Below are 13773 nucleotides of genomic sequence, written 5' to 3'. Positions count from 1 at the left end.
TCGCATTTTGAGAGTTTGGCATATAGGTGAGCGGCTCGCAGCTTCTTTAAAACCGCTCTGACAAGTTTGACGTGTTCTTCTTTTGTTTCAGTAAAGATAAGAATGTCGTCCAAGTAAACAAGGACCCCCTTAAACAGGTGCTCCCTTAGAACGTCATTGATTAATTGCATAAAGACTGCAGGGCCCCCTTGTAATCCAAATGGCAAGACTTTGAATTGATAGCACCCCATGGGGCAGTTAAATGCAGTCTTCCATTCGTCCCCTTCCTTAATTCTCACGCGATAGTAAGCTTCCCTTAGGTCTAGTTTAGAAAAAATTTTCCCTTTCGATAGGTGTGACAGCATGTCTTTCATGAGGGGCAGCGGGTATAGGTTGCTTTCACTGATTGTATTCAGGGCCCTATAATCCACGCATAAACGTAAAGAGCCATCCTTCTTCTCTCTAAAAAGGACCGGGGCAGCCACTTTAGGCTTGGCTGGCTCAATGAAACCTCTCTCTAGGTTTTTTTTAATAAATCTTTCCATTTCCTCCTTCTCCTTTGGGCTCATGGAGTATAATCTGGGCTTCGGGAGTTTTGCCCCAGGCTTGAATTCAATGGTACAGTCTGTGGGTCAGTGGGGGGGAAGCTCATTCGCCCTCTCCTCACTGAAGACTTCAGCAAGGTCCTTATATTCCTCTGGTATTTCTGTTAATCTTTTTTCCTCTCCTATGGATGCTTTTTCTATTCTTGATTCTGGTAGCCTCCCTTGGGGTTTTAAGTCCATAGGGTCCCCCTTCGGGAATTTGATTTCTGTCGTCCTCCAATTTACCCAGGGGTTCCATTTTTTCAACCATTCCATCCCTAGAATCATTGGGCATTCCATACCTGGGGTCACCACAAACGTTAAGTCCTCTTCATGGTTGCCCAGGGAGAGGTGTATTGGCAGAGTGGCTAGGGTAGCTGGCACCCCCCCTGCTATGGATCCATCTAGCTGGCCAAATGAGATTGGTTGTTCCAGTCTCCTGGATGGGATGCCCAGATTCCCCACTAGTGTTGGGCTAATGAGGCAGCGGGTGCAGCCAGAGTCTATTAAGGCTTTCACCTTCACAGCTTCGGGCATGGGGGGGATTAATATAGTCACTGTTTTGAGGATGGGTGTGATGCATCCACTTACCAGGGGTTCGCCCTCCGAGCTGTCATCTGAGGCATCCACCGGCCCTGTGGTGTAGGCTGGAGTTCTTTCCCCTTGGTGAGCAGAAGTGGGGGGTTCTGCAATTTCCATCATTCTCATGGCCGTTTCTTTTGGCTTAGCTGAAGACTTTCTGGGTTTGTTGATTGGGGATCTGTCTGGGTTGTGCTGGGGGGCCTTTGAGCGGCATTCTACAGCTCGATGCCCTTCTCTTCCGCACTTGAAACACCCCATTTGCTTCTTGGCTGTATCCGATGATTTCACCGGTTGGTGTGTCAGCTCAGGCGGGGGGCGGCTCCATTGTTTTCCTTGGTGGTGCCTCTTCAATATGTCGATCTCTGCTTCCTCTGCCAAGACGTACCATTCCTCAAGTCGATGTGGGTCCCCTCGGGGCAGGCAAGTGTCATATAGATCATATTTAGTCCGTCTTTGAAATGGCTAAGGAGGATGTCTTCTGGCCAATTCAGTTTGCTGGCAATGGCCCGGAATTCTTGTGTATATTCAGCCACCGGGCGTTTGCCTTGCCTCATCGTTTTTATCCTTTCACGGGCTTTGCGATCAGCCAGGGGGTCTTCAAATCGTCTTCTCAAAGAGGACATGAAACGGTTGAAGTTACTGAGTTCTGGGGCATTGGAGTCATGCAAGTTCACCACCCAATCTGCAGCTGGTCCATCCAGGGCAGATTGCACGATCCGGATGCGGGCTTTGTCGCTGGGAATGTCCTGCCCATATTCCTCCATGTAGCTGAGGACTTGGGTTAGGAAAAACCCCAAGCGTGTTGGCTCCCCTTTGAATTTCACCTCCAACGGTGGACGTCTTGGAATGGATCGGTGCCTCCGTTGTGGGTGGTAGTGTCTTCCGTCCAGATTGCCATCTGTGGTCCGGTAGGGGGTGGGGGCTCCTGTATCAGTAGATGTCCCTGGGGTTGCAGGTTCCACGTCCCCCTCGGTGTCTCTCCCTTTGCGGCTCCAGGAGCTGGGGCGGCCGTAGGGCTCAGTATTCTCCTCTCCTAGGAAGCTGAGAGTTCTCTTCATCAGGTCAATAGCTTTCTCTAGGATCCAGTCTGAGTACGGTGCCCAGCTTTCTCCCTCTTCACTTGCGTGCAGGGATTTCTCCATCTCCTGCTTCCATTCTGGTTGCTTGGTCCCCCGTCTCAGGGTCACCTTTCTTGATTCCTTTCCCCACTCACTTTTCTTTCCAACGCCCATTGACCAGCGAGGCTTGTGGTCCCGTGTCTCCACCACTTCTTCTCCCGAGGAATCTGACCTCTCGGATCCCAACATCTGGCAAGGTTCCAACTGGGTCAGCGGCTCTCTTTCCAGGGAGTTTTCCCCCTCTCTTGCTCCATTGTCTGACATGGTAAATTTTTGCAAAATCCCCCGGCAAGGGTCTCCCTTCCAGGTGGATTAATTTTGCAAGTCCTGTCTAATGTAAGGACCCACCCCACTTTGCATCTTAAGAAGACAGAACTCTTGGAATAATTCTTCCAACAGGAATCCTTTATTAAGAAGAAGTGGTTGCAGGCATGCTAGACAGGACTTGGGGTCCAAGCTCTCCCATTCAAGGTTTTAAGGGGTTCCCCAGCAGTCCCACCCAATCACCCCCCCTTCCAGTGATAGTTTCAGGCATCACAATTCCACCCCCTTGCTCCTTTCTTCCGTCTGTATGGAGACTTCAGATAACTACATGAAAGGTAATTTGCTCTCTTTTGTGATGGTAAAGTTCTTTGATGCTATTTACATTCAAAGTTTCTCTTTGAAGTTGCAATAAACACATTCAGCTCCCTAGAAGTCTACTGATGGAAGTGAGGACCATAAAGCCCCTTTGTTCTCCCCCTTCTCTCCCTCTTATGGCAAAATCCAGAGAAGGCAGAATTGGGAGTTTCTATATTTGATAATTAAAGATGAAATATAATTGGATTCTGACAGGAAGTGTGCATATGTATAAAATTATATGGTGGTTAAGGTATTGTATGGGAATTGGCAGACCTAGATTCAAGTTCAGCATCAGCCATGGGAACTCCCTTGGTGAATCTGGATCACACTGTCATCCAAATCCATCTCAAAGTGTTTTGGTGGAGATAAAATAGTGATTGAGCTGGGGTTTTTTTTCTTAGAGGAAAGGTACAATATAAACCTTATAAAATATTATTGAGAAATGTTCAAAATAGAATATGCTTGGTGAATATGAATTAGCAGCAAATTATACTTTCCAGTCCTATGTGGATCCTCTGAAGATAAAGAAAAGGAAATAAAGAGATAGAACTGATTAAGATATTCTGTAACCTCTTAATTGCCAGTCTCATGAGGGTAGAAATGTATACCTAATCTCCCAGTATATCAATATTGTATCCATCCTATTCTTTTTGAATAAATCAGGATAATTAAAAGAACATTGCTTTTCTTTCATAGATGATGTAGTTTAAAGTGAGCATAACTATATGGTTGCAGTTCTTGATTCTATGCCTCTGTTTATGCAACCCAGGATTGCCTAAGAAGCACCCTCTCCCCTATAAACCCTTAATAGTGTCTCAATATTTGGTGTATGAGTCATTGGTTTTTAAAATCATTGATTATTTCTTCAGTGTGATTACTTTTGTAATATAGCATTTTGTGTAGTAAATACAGATTTGTTACATATCCATAAGTTTGTTTTTGTTTTAATACTGAGCATTCACATTACAGTATATTTTAGGAAAATATCCTGAGAAGCATTGCTGAACTATTTTACTTTATTTAAGTATTTACAATAAGATATGTAGTATAAAATGGTGTGTATATGGCAGCTGTACGCAAAAGGCCAGGCCTTGGAATTGATATATTTAAATTTGGAATTCTGAGACAAAATATCCAGATTTTCTGGATTTTTAAATAATTTATTTTTATGAAATTTATGAAATAAAATTAATGCTGTTTACAACTGAATGGGTTTTGATATTGACTTATACTTGAATCAATACCTGAGAACAGCTTGAAGGAGTCTGTTTTATTAACTAAGTATTTGTGACATTATGTATAGGTGATTACTTATATCTTGTGCTTCAAAATATAAGACTAATTCACTTTCATTTCCTAGCAATGTGAGGAATTCAAAATGCCATTCATTCATAAGACTTTAATTTTCACATATTAGGGGTTATCTTAGTTGCATGAATTCCCATCAACTTATTACAGGTGATCAAAAGACCACCTATGTCTGCGCAGCAGCTACCATATGAATTGCACATCTTTAAAGTTGATTGCATGGAATAAATTGGCTTCTATGGCAACACTTTCCTAATTTATAGAATTTATTTATAATATTATTTCTTTGTTTTGTTTTGTTTTTCTTTAGAACATGGACACTGTGTGGAACACCAGAGTATCTTGCCCCCGAAGTTATACAAAGTAAAGGTCATGGAAGAGCAGTAGACTGGTGGGCCCTGGGCATTCTGATATTTGAGATGTTGTCTGGGTAAGGAAATCTGCAATTAAGAAAATGCAATTATCTCAAATATTAATTTTATATTTTATGTAAAACAATTTTGAAGGCATAGAATAAACTTATTTTGTTTGATATCAAATACAATAAATATGCCAAATTTAACATTGTGTGACAAATAGATGCTGGGTTTTTTTCTCTCTCCCCCTCTCCCTTTCCCTCAATTTTTGTTTTGTAGAATCAACATGGAATCTCAATACAGTATACTGAAACCTGGCATTTACTGTATGATTAGGCTAGCTAATCTCATTATCAGTTTTGAGATTAAAATGAAAGATCTTTATATGAATTTCTTGGGTTTAAAGTGATGGGATATATGCTAAACTACATTTAAATCAAGAATGGCAAATCAAGCTACTATATATAATATCCAGCAAACCTCACTCTCCTAAACATTCATGAAGTTATCTAGTCTGGTAATGAAATATCTACAGGAAAACAACAAAGCTCAGAGAATAACAAGAAACCAACAATATTATACATTACAACACATAAAGGTAGTAAATGAACAATGTATTTAGGACTGGCCCAAGTTCCAGGAGAATTTGTCTTATATATAAGGTACTCGATATATTAAGATAACCTAAATGTTCTGTTTCTTATTTTGGAGGACTTATATTTACCAAAGAACAAAAAATTGCTAGCTTTTTTTTCCCTGTTGGTTGAGAATGCTACCACTTTTAGTTTCCAGTGTTTTAGTTGGGTTTACCCCCCTATGGGTCTACATAGGGAAGAAATTGAATGTTATATGATCCTAGCAATACATTTAATCCATTAAGTGGTAGCATTCACAGAGTAATATGTAGATGATCTTCTTGCTTTATTGCAAGCATTGTGAGAATTAAGACTTAACAATATATTTCTAGGGCCAAAAATCCAGATACTTAGTTTGAATTTGGAATGGAATGTTTTTTCTTGTTAGTGTTTCTTTTTTTAAAATACTCATTTTATTGGTTTTTTAAATTTTAACATCAAAGTGCTCAGGAAAACACCGTGGTGAAAGGGTGATCAATCATAGCAAAACAAGTCATATATATAAAAAACTAAAATTAATACCTTAAAAAAAGGAAAAAAAAGAATCCCCCTTCTATTTCCTCACATGATATAACAAATTTAGTTTAATCTATTTCTTTTTAAAATTCAATCAATCCACGGAAGCATCCCTACTATTACATCTACATAAATCACTCCTGCTTTTAAGCTCCACTAATTTCAATTCCGGATCAGGCAGCTTCAGCCACACGAAAGGCTTCGCTCTTTGATGGCTGCCTTTCTCTCTACCAGTAGACTCTTACACAGGTCTTAAATCGCCCTGGAGGGGCGACCACTGTCGAGGAGGCTTTTGCTCGGCTGCGGTGGAACGGTGGCTCCCCCTACAGTCCGAACTAACTCCGTAGGGCCGATGGAGAAGAAGATTGGTCAGTAAAATGGGCAATCACTTCGCTGTGCCAGCTGAAGTCAGAAAATCATCTAAGCATAAAGAACCACCGTGGTGAATCCGGGTGAGACCTTTCCTCCCTTTCTTCATTCTGAACTATTTTTCCTGCAAAGAGCTTGCTTTTTAGATGACTTCCCTGTTCTAAGAGAGCAGCTTCTGTCTATTTGAGGGAAAAAAATACTTTAAACAATACTTCAGAATAGCACTTATTATATTTTGAACCTTTTGGATAGTGGGCATCCCTGGAGAGATTTCTAATTTAGAGCATTATTTTACTTACTATACTGAAGATATTTGCTTTTTTTCTGTCTCTTTCGTTGTCATTTTTAATGAGATAAAGGCTTTTAAAGTATATAAAAAAGCTTTTTATAGATTACTGAGGACATCTTGTGGCGAAAATTACTTCAGGAATTAACAAGAAGAAAAGATAAAGGCTTGGAAATAGCTGTAGGTTGTGTTTTTGATTTAAAAATTGTGGAGGCGGATGTATATGGATTCTTAATATAGTTTCCACAAAAAGATTAAAAGACTTTTTTACTATGGAAATAAAAGTTTTTTACCCACAGCTTGACTATGAGCTCATATTGGAAATGACAGAGGAGATGAAGTTATGGAGAAAAAGTAAAGTTCATTTTGCAGAACCACAAGCTGAGCCTCAAACTTTAAAAGATCAATCTATAGGCCAAGAAGAAGCCTATATGCAACAGTATACACAATCTGAGATGGAAGAAGAAGTTGCTGATCAATTGAATTCTGGACTGGATTATGAGCTGATACTGGAAAAAATATTGGAAATGACGAGATGAAGTCATGGAGAAAAACTAAAGACCATCTTCTAGAATCACAAGCTAAGTCCCAAATTTTAAAAGACCAATCTACAGGCCAAGAAGAAGCTTATATGCAACTGTGTACACAATTCGAGATGGAAGAACTTACTGACCAATTGAACTTTAGAAAAATTCTGGACCCAAAACCTCAGACTGAGACTTTAAATAATTATTCTATAAATCAACTGACTACTACAGAGGAGGATATTTCACAAGCCTATGTACAAATGGAGAACTTTGAAGATCAAAAAATGACTATAAGTGAAATTCTCCCATTGCCAGAATTAATTGACAGCCAGATGCGATTGATTGAAAGTTACAACAACCTGGATAACCAAGCTGAAATTATAATATGGAATAAAATGGACTATTCTCCAGCATGATTGGTTGGAGACTCCACTAGTGGGTTGTCTTAATCTTGCTGCTCCAATAAGACTAAGTCAGAGTTAAAGTCATGCCTCTACTATGTCCCCATGTCCCAGTTTTAGACTTAGTCTTTTACTCCTAAGACACGTTTTTTTCGTAGCTCAAACTATTTCTGATAAACTTCTATCTATTGGAGAGAGAACTATTCCTTTCTTTCCCAATTAGCCTATTCTGATAAAATTCTTACCTATTTGAGAGAGAACTATTCCTTTCTTTCCCACTTAGCCTCTGCCCTACAGTTAAATCTTAACCAGGCCGAATTGGGCTCCTCGTGAGCAAGAAGGCCTCGGCCTCTTAGGCCTGGGAAAGCAGAGCATCAAACTCATCCAGAGACCAGCGCAGCAACAGCTTCGAGGGACATAGAGATATTCAGGTCAGATTCCAGTTACCATTTAAAGGAACCCAGACGCTTCCTGCTGGAGCAGGGCTCATTTCTAAAGGCCTCATCTGAGCTGTGTTTCACAGTTTGAGGCAGTTTGGCCTGGAGAAGGTGTGGTGTCATCTGAGCTATGTTTCACAGTTTGAGGCAGTTTGGCCTGGAGAAGTTTTGGCCTCATCTGAGCTGTGTTTCACAGTTTGAGGCAGTTTGGCCTGGAGAAGTTTTGGCAAGATTCTTACAGCCACCATTTTGTTTGCAGTATCCATTTTGTATTCGGGCCTAGTCATCAGCTGCAGTCCGACCTGGGGAGGGCAAGCTTGTCCCTGTAGGAATGCACGCCTTATTTGACCCCCATCACCCCCCCTCACCTGGGTGCAACGTTCATCAGATCGGATCTTCAGTGGCTGATTACAACGCTCGAGGGGGGGCCCCTCATGTCGGAGGCCATTTCCCACCTGTTACAAATACGGGCCATAGAACTGGTCCCGCAAGACCAGGCAGGGCAGGGGTTCTACTCAACACTGTTTGTTGTTCCTAAGTCTTCAGGGGGCTGGAGGGCAATCCTTGATTTAAAGAAATTAAATCGTTACTTGATGTACAGGAAGTTCAAAATGCAATCATTACAGTCAATTTTGGCCAGTATCCAGCGGGGAGATTCCTAACATCAACAGACTTAACTGAAGCCTATCTCCATATTCCTATTCTCCCTGGGCATCACAAATTCCTCAGATTTTGCTATAATCACCAGCACTACCAGTATAGAGCCTTACCATTCGGCCTATCCGCAGCTCCTAGAGTTTTTACAAAGATACTGGCAGTGCTCACCTCAGACAGATCCCAGTCCGTGCCCAATATTATTTAGATGATATTTTAATACAGTCCTCCTCCTTCTAGAGGGCCCAGTCTGACCTCGCCCTCACTATTAGGACCTGTCAGGAGCACGGGTTTTCTGTAAATTTCCAGAAAAGCCATACTATACTTTCAACCCGGCTCCTTCATTTAGAGGCAGTAATAGACACCAGCAACTGCATGGTCTATTTGTCCCAGGACTGACAGGACAGCATCAGGGCCCTTGTGCAGAGAATTTGCCAGGACAAGGTAGTCACCTTAGCCTTATTATCCCAGCTGTTAGGGAAAATGGTATCCTGTGTGCACATTGTACCGTGGGCCCGTCTTCATGCCCGGGAACTGCAGAGGGTCCTTCTTCCCTTTCAGAAACTACGCATCAGCGCTTCCAGGCAGAAGGTTCGAGTTCCGCAGTCAGCATTGAACTCCCTTTGATGGTGGGCTTCTCCGGCACTGGCACGGGGCACAGAGTTCAAGGAACCAGCCAGAACTGTCCTCACCACAGACGCCAGCCCATTCGGCTGGGGAGCACACCTCCAGTTGCAATGGGCTCAGGTCGGTGGTCCCAACAGGACCTATTAAACAATATCAACTGGCTGGAACTCAGGGCCATTCATCTGGCACTACAACATTTCAAAAATGTGATAGCGGGTCAGCACGTATTAGTGCTTACGGACAACCTAGCTGCCAAGGCCCACGTAAACAGATGGGGGGACAAGGTCCAGACCCCTTATGCAGGAGTCCAGACAATTGGGGTCTTGGGCAGAGCTGAACCTTGCTTCCATCAAGCGGAGCACATATCCGGGGCAACAAATCACCAGGCGGACTTGCTAAGCAGAGCCACGGTGGACCATGGCAAATGGCGTCTGGACTCAGGAATGTTCAGGGAGATCGTGGACAGGTTTGGTGCCCCAACCTTAGACCTTTTTGCCTCCCCAACCAATTCTCAACTACCAAGGTTCCTTTCCAGGTTCCCGTCTCAGCAGAGGGGATATCAGCAGAGGGGATAGATGCCCTCCACAGTCCCTGGCCCAGGGAACTGCTGTATGCCTTCCCTCCCTTTCCGCTCCTTCCAGCCACGATCCGCAGGATTTTACATGAGTGGGTGGAAGTTCTCCTGGTCGCTCCGTCATTGGCCACGACGACCGTGGTTTGCGGACCTGGTGGAGATATCCATCTCACCCTCTTGGAGGATTCCGGCAGGTCGTATCACCCTCACACAAGGGGATATCCAGCACCCGGACCCGCAGTGGCTCAATCTAACCATTTGTTACTTGAGAGGCAGGCCTTGAGCCATGATTCATATTCGTCGAGGGTGATAGCTGTGATTCAACAATCCAGATGCGCCTCAACGAATAGAATATATGATGCCACTTGGAAGAGTTTCTGCAATTGGTGCGCAGGACATAAGGTGGAACTTTCGGGTCTCTCGGTTCCTATTGTGCTGGAATTCCTGATGGATGGGTTAGATAAAGGGCTATCCCCGAGCACAATCCGTAGACAGGTTGCTGCTCTCGCTACTGTCCTCATGTGCGAAAATGCCACCTCTCTGACTCACCATCCCTTGGTTCGTTCCTTCTTGAAGGGAGCTAACAACGCCAAGTCACCACCAGTTCACCGATACCCCTCGTGGGACCTACAACAGGTCTTACAAGCTCTGATTGCAGCCCCCCTTTGAACCTATGGAGACATGCTCACTTGATTTGTTATCAATGAAGGTGGCACTTCTTGTGGCAATCACGTCGGCCAGGCGTATTTCGGAGCTGGCCGCTCTTTCTGTCAGGGAGGACCTATGCATTTTCTTCCCAGACAGGATAGTCCTCAGGCTTGACCCTTCCTTTGTTCCCAAGGTGAATTCTCTGTACCATAGGTCCCAGGAAGTGTCCTGGGATGAGTCCTGACTCATCCCAGGACACTGAGAGCCAGTGGAGCACACTGGACGTCCGCAGGGCATTGCAGTGTTATATCAAGTGGACTTCGGTTTTCCGAAGGTCCGAGACGTTCATCTCCTTCCAACCTTTGGCCAAAGGTCAGAAAGTCTCTTCATCAACTATACAGAGGTGGATCAGGTCTTGTATTGCCCTGGCATACAAGAACCAGTCATTACCGGTCCCTAGAAATATTACGGCCCATTCCACCAGGGGTGCTGCTACTTCTGCAGCTTGGGCGACACGGGCTTCTATAGGGGAAATTTGCAGGGTGGCCACGTGGTCTTCCCCTTCGTCCTTTATCCATCATTACAAAATTGACCAATATGCATCTTTGGATGCCTCCTTTGGCCGCAGAGTTTTACAGAAAGTATTGCCATCTAGAACGTCACAGGCCCAAACTGACTCCCTCCCTTAGGGACACAGGGCTTTGGTAAGTCCCACTAGTGGAGTCTCCATCCAATCATGCTGGAGAAGGGGCGTTGTCTTACCTGAACGCCTTTTCTCAGCATGATGATGGAGACTCCACCCCCACCCAGATAAGGTCAGTTGGTCCTGATTCCAATAATGGAAACGCAATTGCATGGGTTAATGTCTGTACATCGACTCAGTCTCAAACTGGGGACACAGTAGAGGCGTGACTTTAACTCTGACTTAGTCTTATTGGAGCAGCAAGATTAAGACAACCCACTAGGGGAGTCTCCATCATCATGCTGAGAAAAGGCGTTCAGGTAAGACAACGCCCCTATTGTTTATATGATACTGGAAGAAGGGGAAGAGAATTTTGATCAGATTGATTTGTTGATAAACATTAGTATTCAAATACTGAGATTTGATGACATAGATGCGACATTACGGAAACCAGCTTAGTATAGAAAAAAAGCCAGAGTTAGATTTAAAAATGTGATTTAAAATATTAATTATTGGGTCAAAAAGGCTTTAGAAATTTGGACTGATTTGACAATCTAATTGAGTAAATGAAGTCAGTAAGATAATAACTGGTGTAATAATATGTTTGTTTTAGATATGATAGTTAATTTGGTTGAAAGTTAAATTTTACTTAACAGGCTGAAATGATTTTTTTTTGTGTGTATGTGTTTTCTACTCTGTTTATATAGAAGACTATTTTGTAATAGCAGAATAATTAGAGAGATCTATGACAAGAGAAGAAAGGGTATTAATTAATGATGTATTAAATTAAGAGATGGAATATATGTGAAAATATTAGAATGTTATTCTTGGAATATTATGTGTGTTGTAGAAGGGATACCCAAAATTTTATTAATATGTTTGTTTAAGATTAATTGGAATATTTTAATTGAAATTGTTAGTGTTTCTTGATAATGACATGAAGTAAATTAATTGCACATTATCTTTAAAAGAAAATGTAGGAAAGTGCATTTTATCTTATGAGTTTCAAGTTCATGGAATTTAAAATTATTCTTGTAAAAGACAGTACTATTTACAATTGAGTCAATTCTATTACAAAGCAACAAGCATATAAATCAAGGCATTATTGTAGGATCTTCATAGAATCTTGAGGGTTACAGTGTTTTGCAGCATCTCCTTAATATGATTTTAAAATGCTTTTGTTTGTTTCAAAGTATTATTTATAAGCCCTTTCAAATCTAATTAGGTTTTACAGGACCATATATTGTTAAAATGAATAAATTTATAAAATTTTGTACATATTTCATAGTTCTTCAAACATACAGTTCTGTGTAATACTCTGTGCTATAAACATGCATTTTAATTTATGGTAGTCAGTAGCTTGATAACTTTGCATATATCTTTAGATGTCATGTATATAATCCACAGCTTGCCATATGGCCATTGAACATTGTAGCATGACACATGAGCTGAAAACTCCCCTGAATCTTTTGTGATTTCCTGGATGTAAAGGCAGTTCGGCTGCAACATCTGTCATTCATTGATTGCAGAGGTTAATTTGGCTGCTGTGGCTAGCTAATTGGGTATATTATATCTCTCTCAGGATAGGTGGCTATGTAGGTGGCTATATCCTGCCTCTTTACATGTCCCTCTAAAAGCCAATGGTGCCATTCTCGTTATTTAGACCAGGGCTTTTCAACCAGTGGTACGGGTACCACCTGTGGTACATTGGCATCTGGCAGGTGGTACGCGACCATCCTAGAAAAGTGGTAGCGGGGGAGGGGTAATGAGCTGAACTGGTGCAGCACCGCACAAGCCTCAGCGAGAGATGGCTGGAGCTGCAGGGCTGTCAGGGCTCAGCGGAAGCACCAGGATCAGCACCGCTTTCCAGCTGATTGGCGCTTCTTTGGGGCTGTTAGGGCTCAGTGGAAGCACCAGGATCAGTGCCAGTGAAAAGGTTGAAAAGCCCTGATATGGATCATTACTCCCATATTCATATAATATAGTTTTTATTTTGGCCTCACAAGTGATCCTAGCTAAGATAAGATAAAATGTATTTTCCTACATTTTCTTTTAAAGATAATGTGCAAGTAATTTACTTCATGTCATTGTCAAGAAACACTAACAAGAAAAAACATTCCATTCCAAATCCAATATCCAATAAACTACAGTTAAACATTTCATGGATCATTGCAATACAATGCAATAAGTATATGTTTTGTTGTGGGAAAGTATTGTAAATGTAAAATAGGAGAAAGCGAATGCATCATAATTATATAGTATATGTAGCTCCTGACCCACGGCTTTTTTTTTTTTTGAAAAGCAGCAATGAAAATGCTATTTAATCGTTTAAATGAGATGTAGTTAATGATCAAATAAAATGTATAAAGAATTTTTATTGTCATGTTATTGTTACATTGTTATGTTATTATTGTAGCAAAATATATTCTTTGCAATACATTTCAGTTAAGGTATTTATCGATTTTTGTGGATATTCACTGCTTTATTCATGATTTTTCCCTTCAATAATATGTCTTACAGGTAACTAGTTAGGCATTTTAAATATAGAACTGGATCCTATACTTAATATCAAAGAAGACATTCTCTTAAAATAAGCGACTAAAAGAATATTAAATTCAGGGATTTACTTCATTTCATCCAGAAATATATTCAGTAAATATTAATTATAATAGCAACTGAATAACAAAAATACAGTAACTTTCAAATAATTACATTTGTAAACTATAAATAAAAAGAAAATTTGGAATATTAAATTAAACTAAGACCCTGTGGTTTTCGTTTTAACTATGCCTTTCCAGTAAGGCTTCCTTTAAGATAGCAAAAACAAAACTGACTGAGATGTGTTCTTGTGTTACTGAAATTCTTCTTA

The 13773-nt window shown here is 41.5% G+C and overlaps 1 protein-coding gene across 2 annotated transcripts in view; it reads left to right on the top strand.

The window, feature by feature from the left end:
- The window catches only part of PRKX (protein kinase X-linked), a 151802-nt gene that overhangs the window by 115980 nt on the left and 22049 nt on the right, over positions 1-13773 (top strand). For both annotated transcript variants that reach the window (XM_039325156.1, XM_039325155.1), the window contains exon 4: positions 4503-4622. In XM_039325156.1, the coding sequence (XP_039181090.1) occupies positions 4503-4622 (120 nt within the window). The remainder of the gene's footprint in view (positions 1-4502; positions 4623-13773) is intronic.

The sequence above is a fragment of the Crotalus tigris genome, unplaced genomic scaffold, assembly GCF_016545835.1.
Source record: "Crotalus tigris isolate CLP2741 ecotype Arizona unplaced genomic scaffold, ASM1654583v1 scf7180000024317.942107, whole genome shotgun sequence".
NCBI classification, from domain to species: Eukaryota; Metazoa; Chordata; class Lepidosauria; order Squamata; family Viperidae; genus Crotalus; species Crotalus tigris.
Note: the sequence above shows the minus strand (reverse complement) of the source record. Positions and strands in the feature narration are given on the sequence as shown.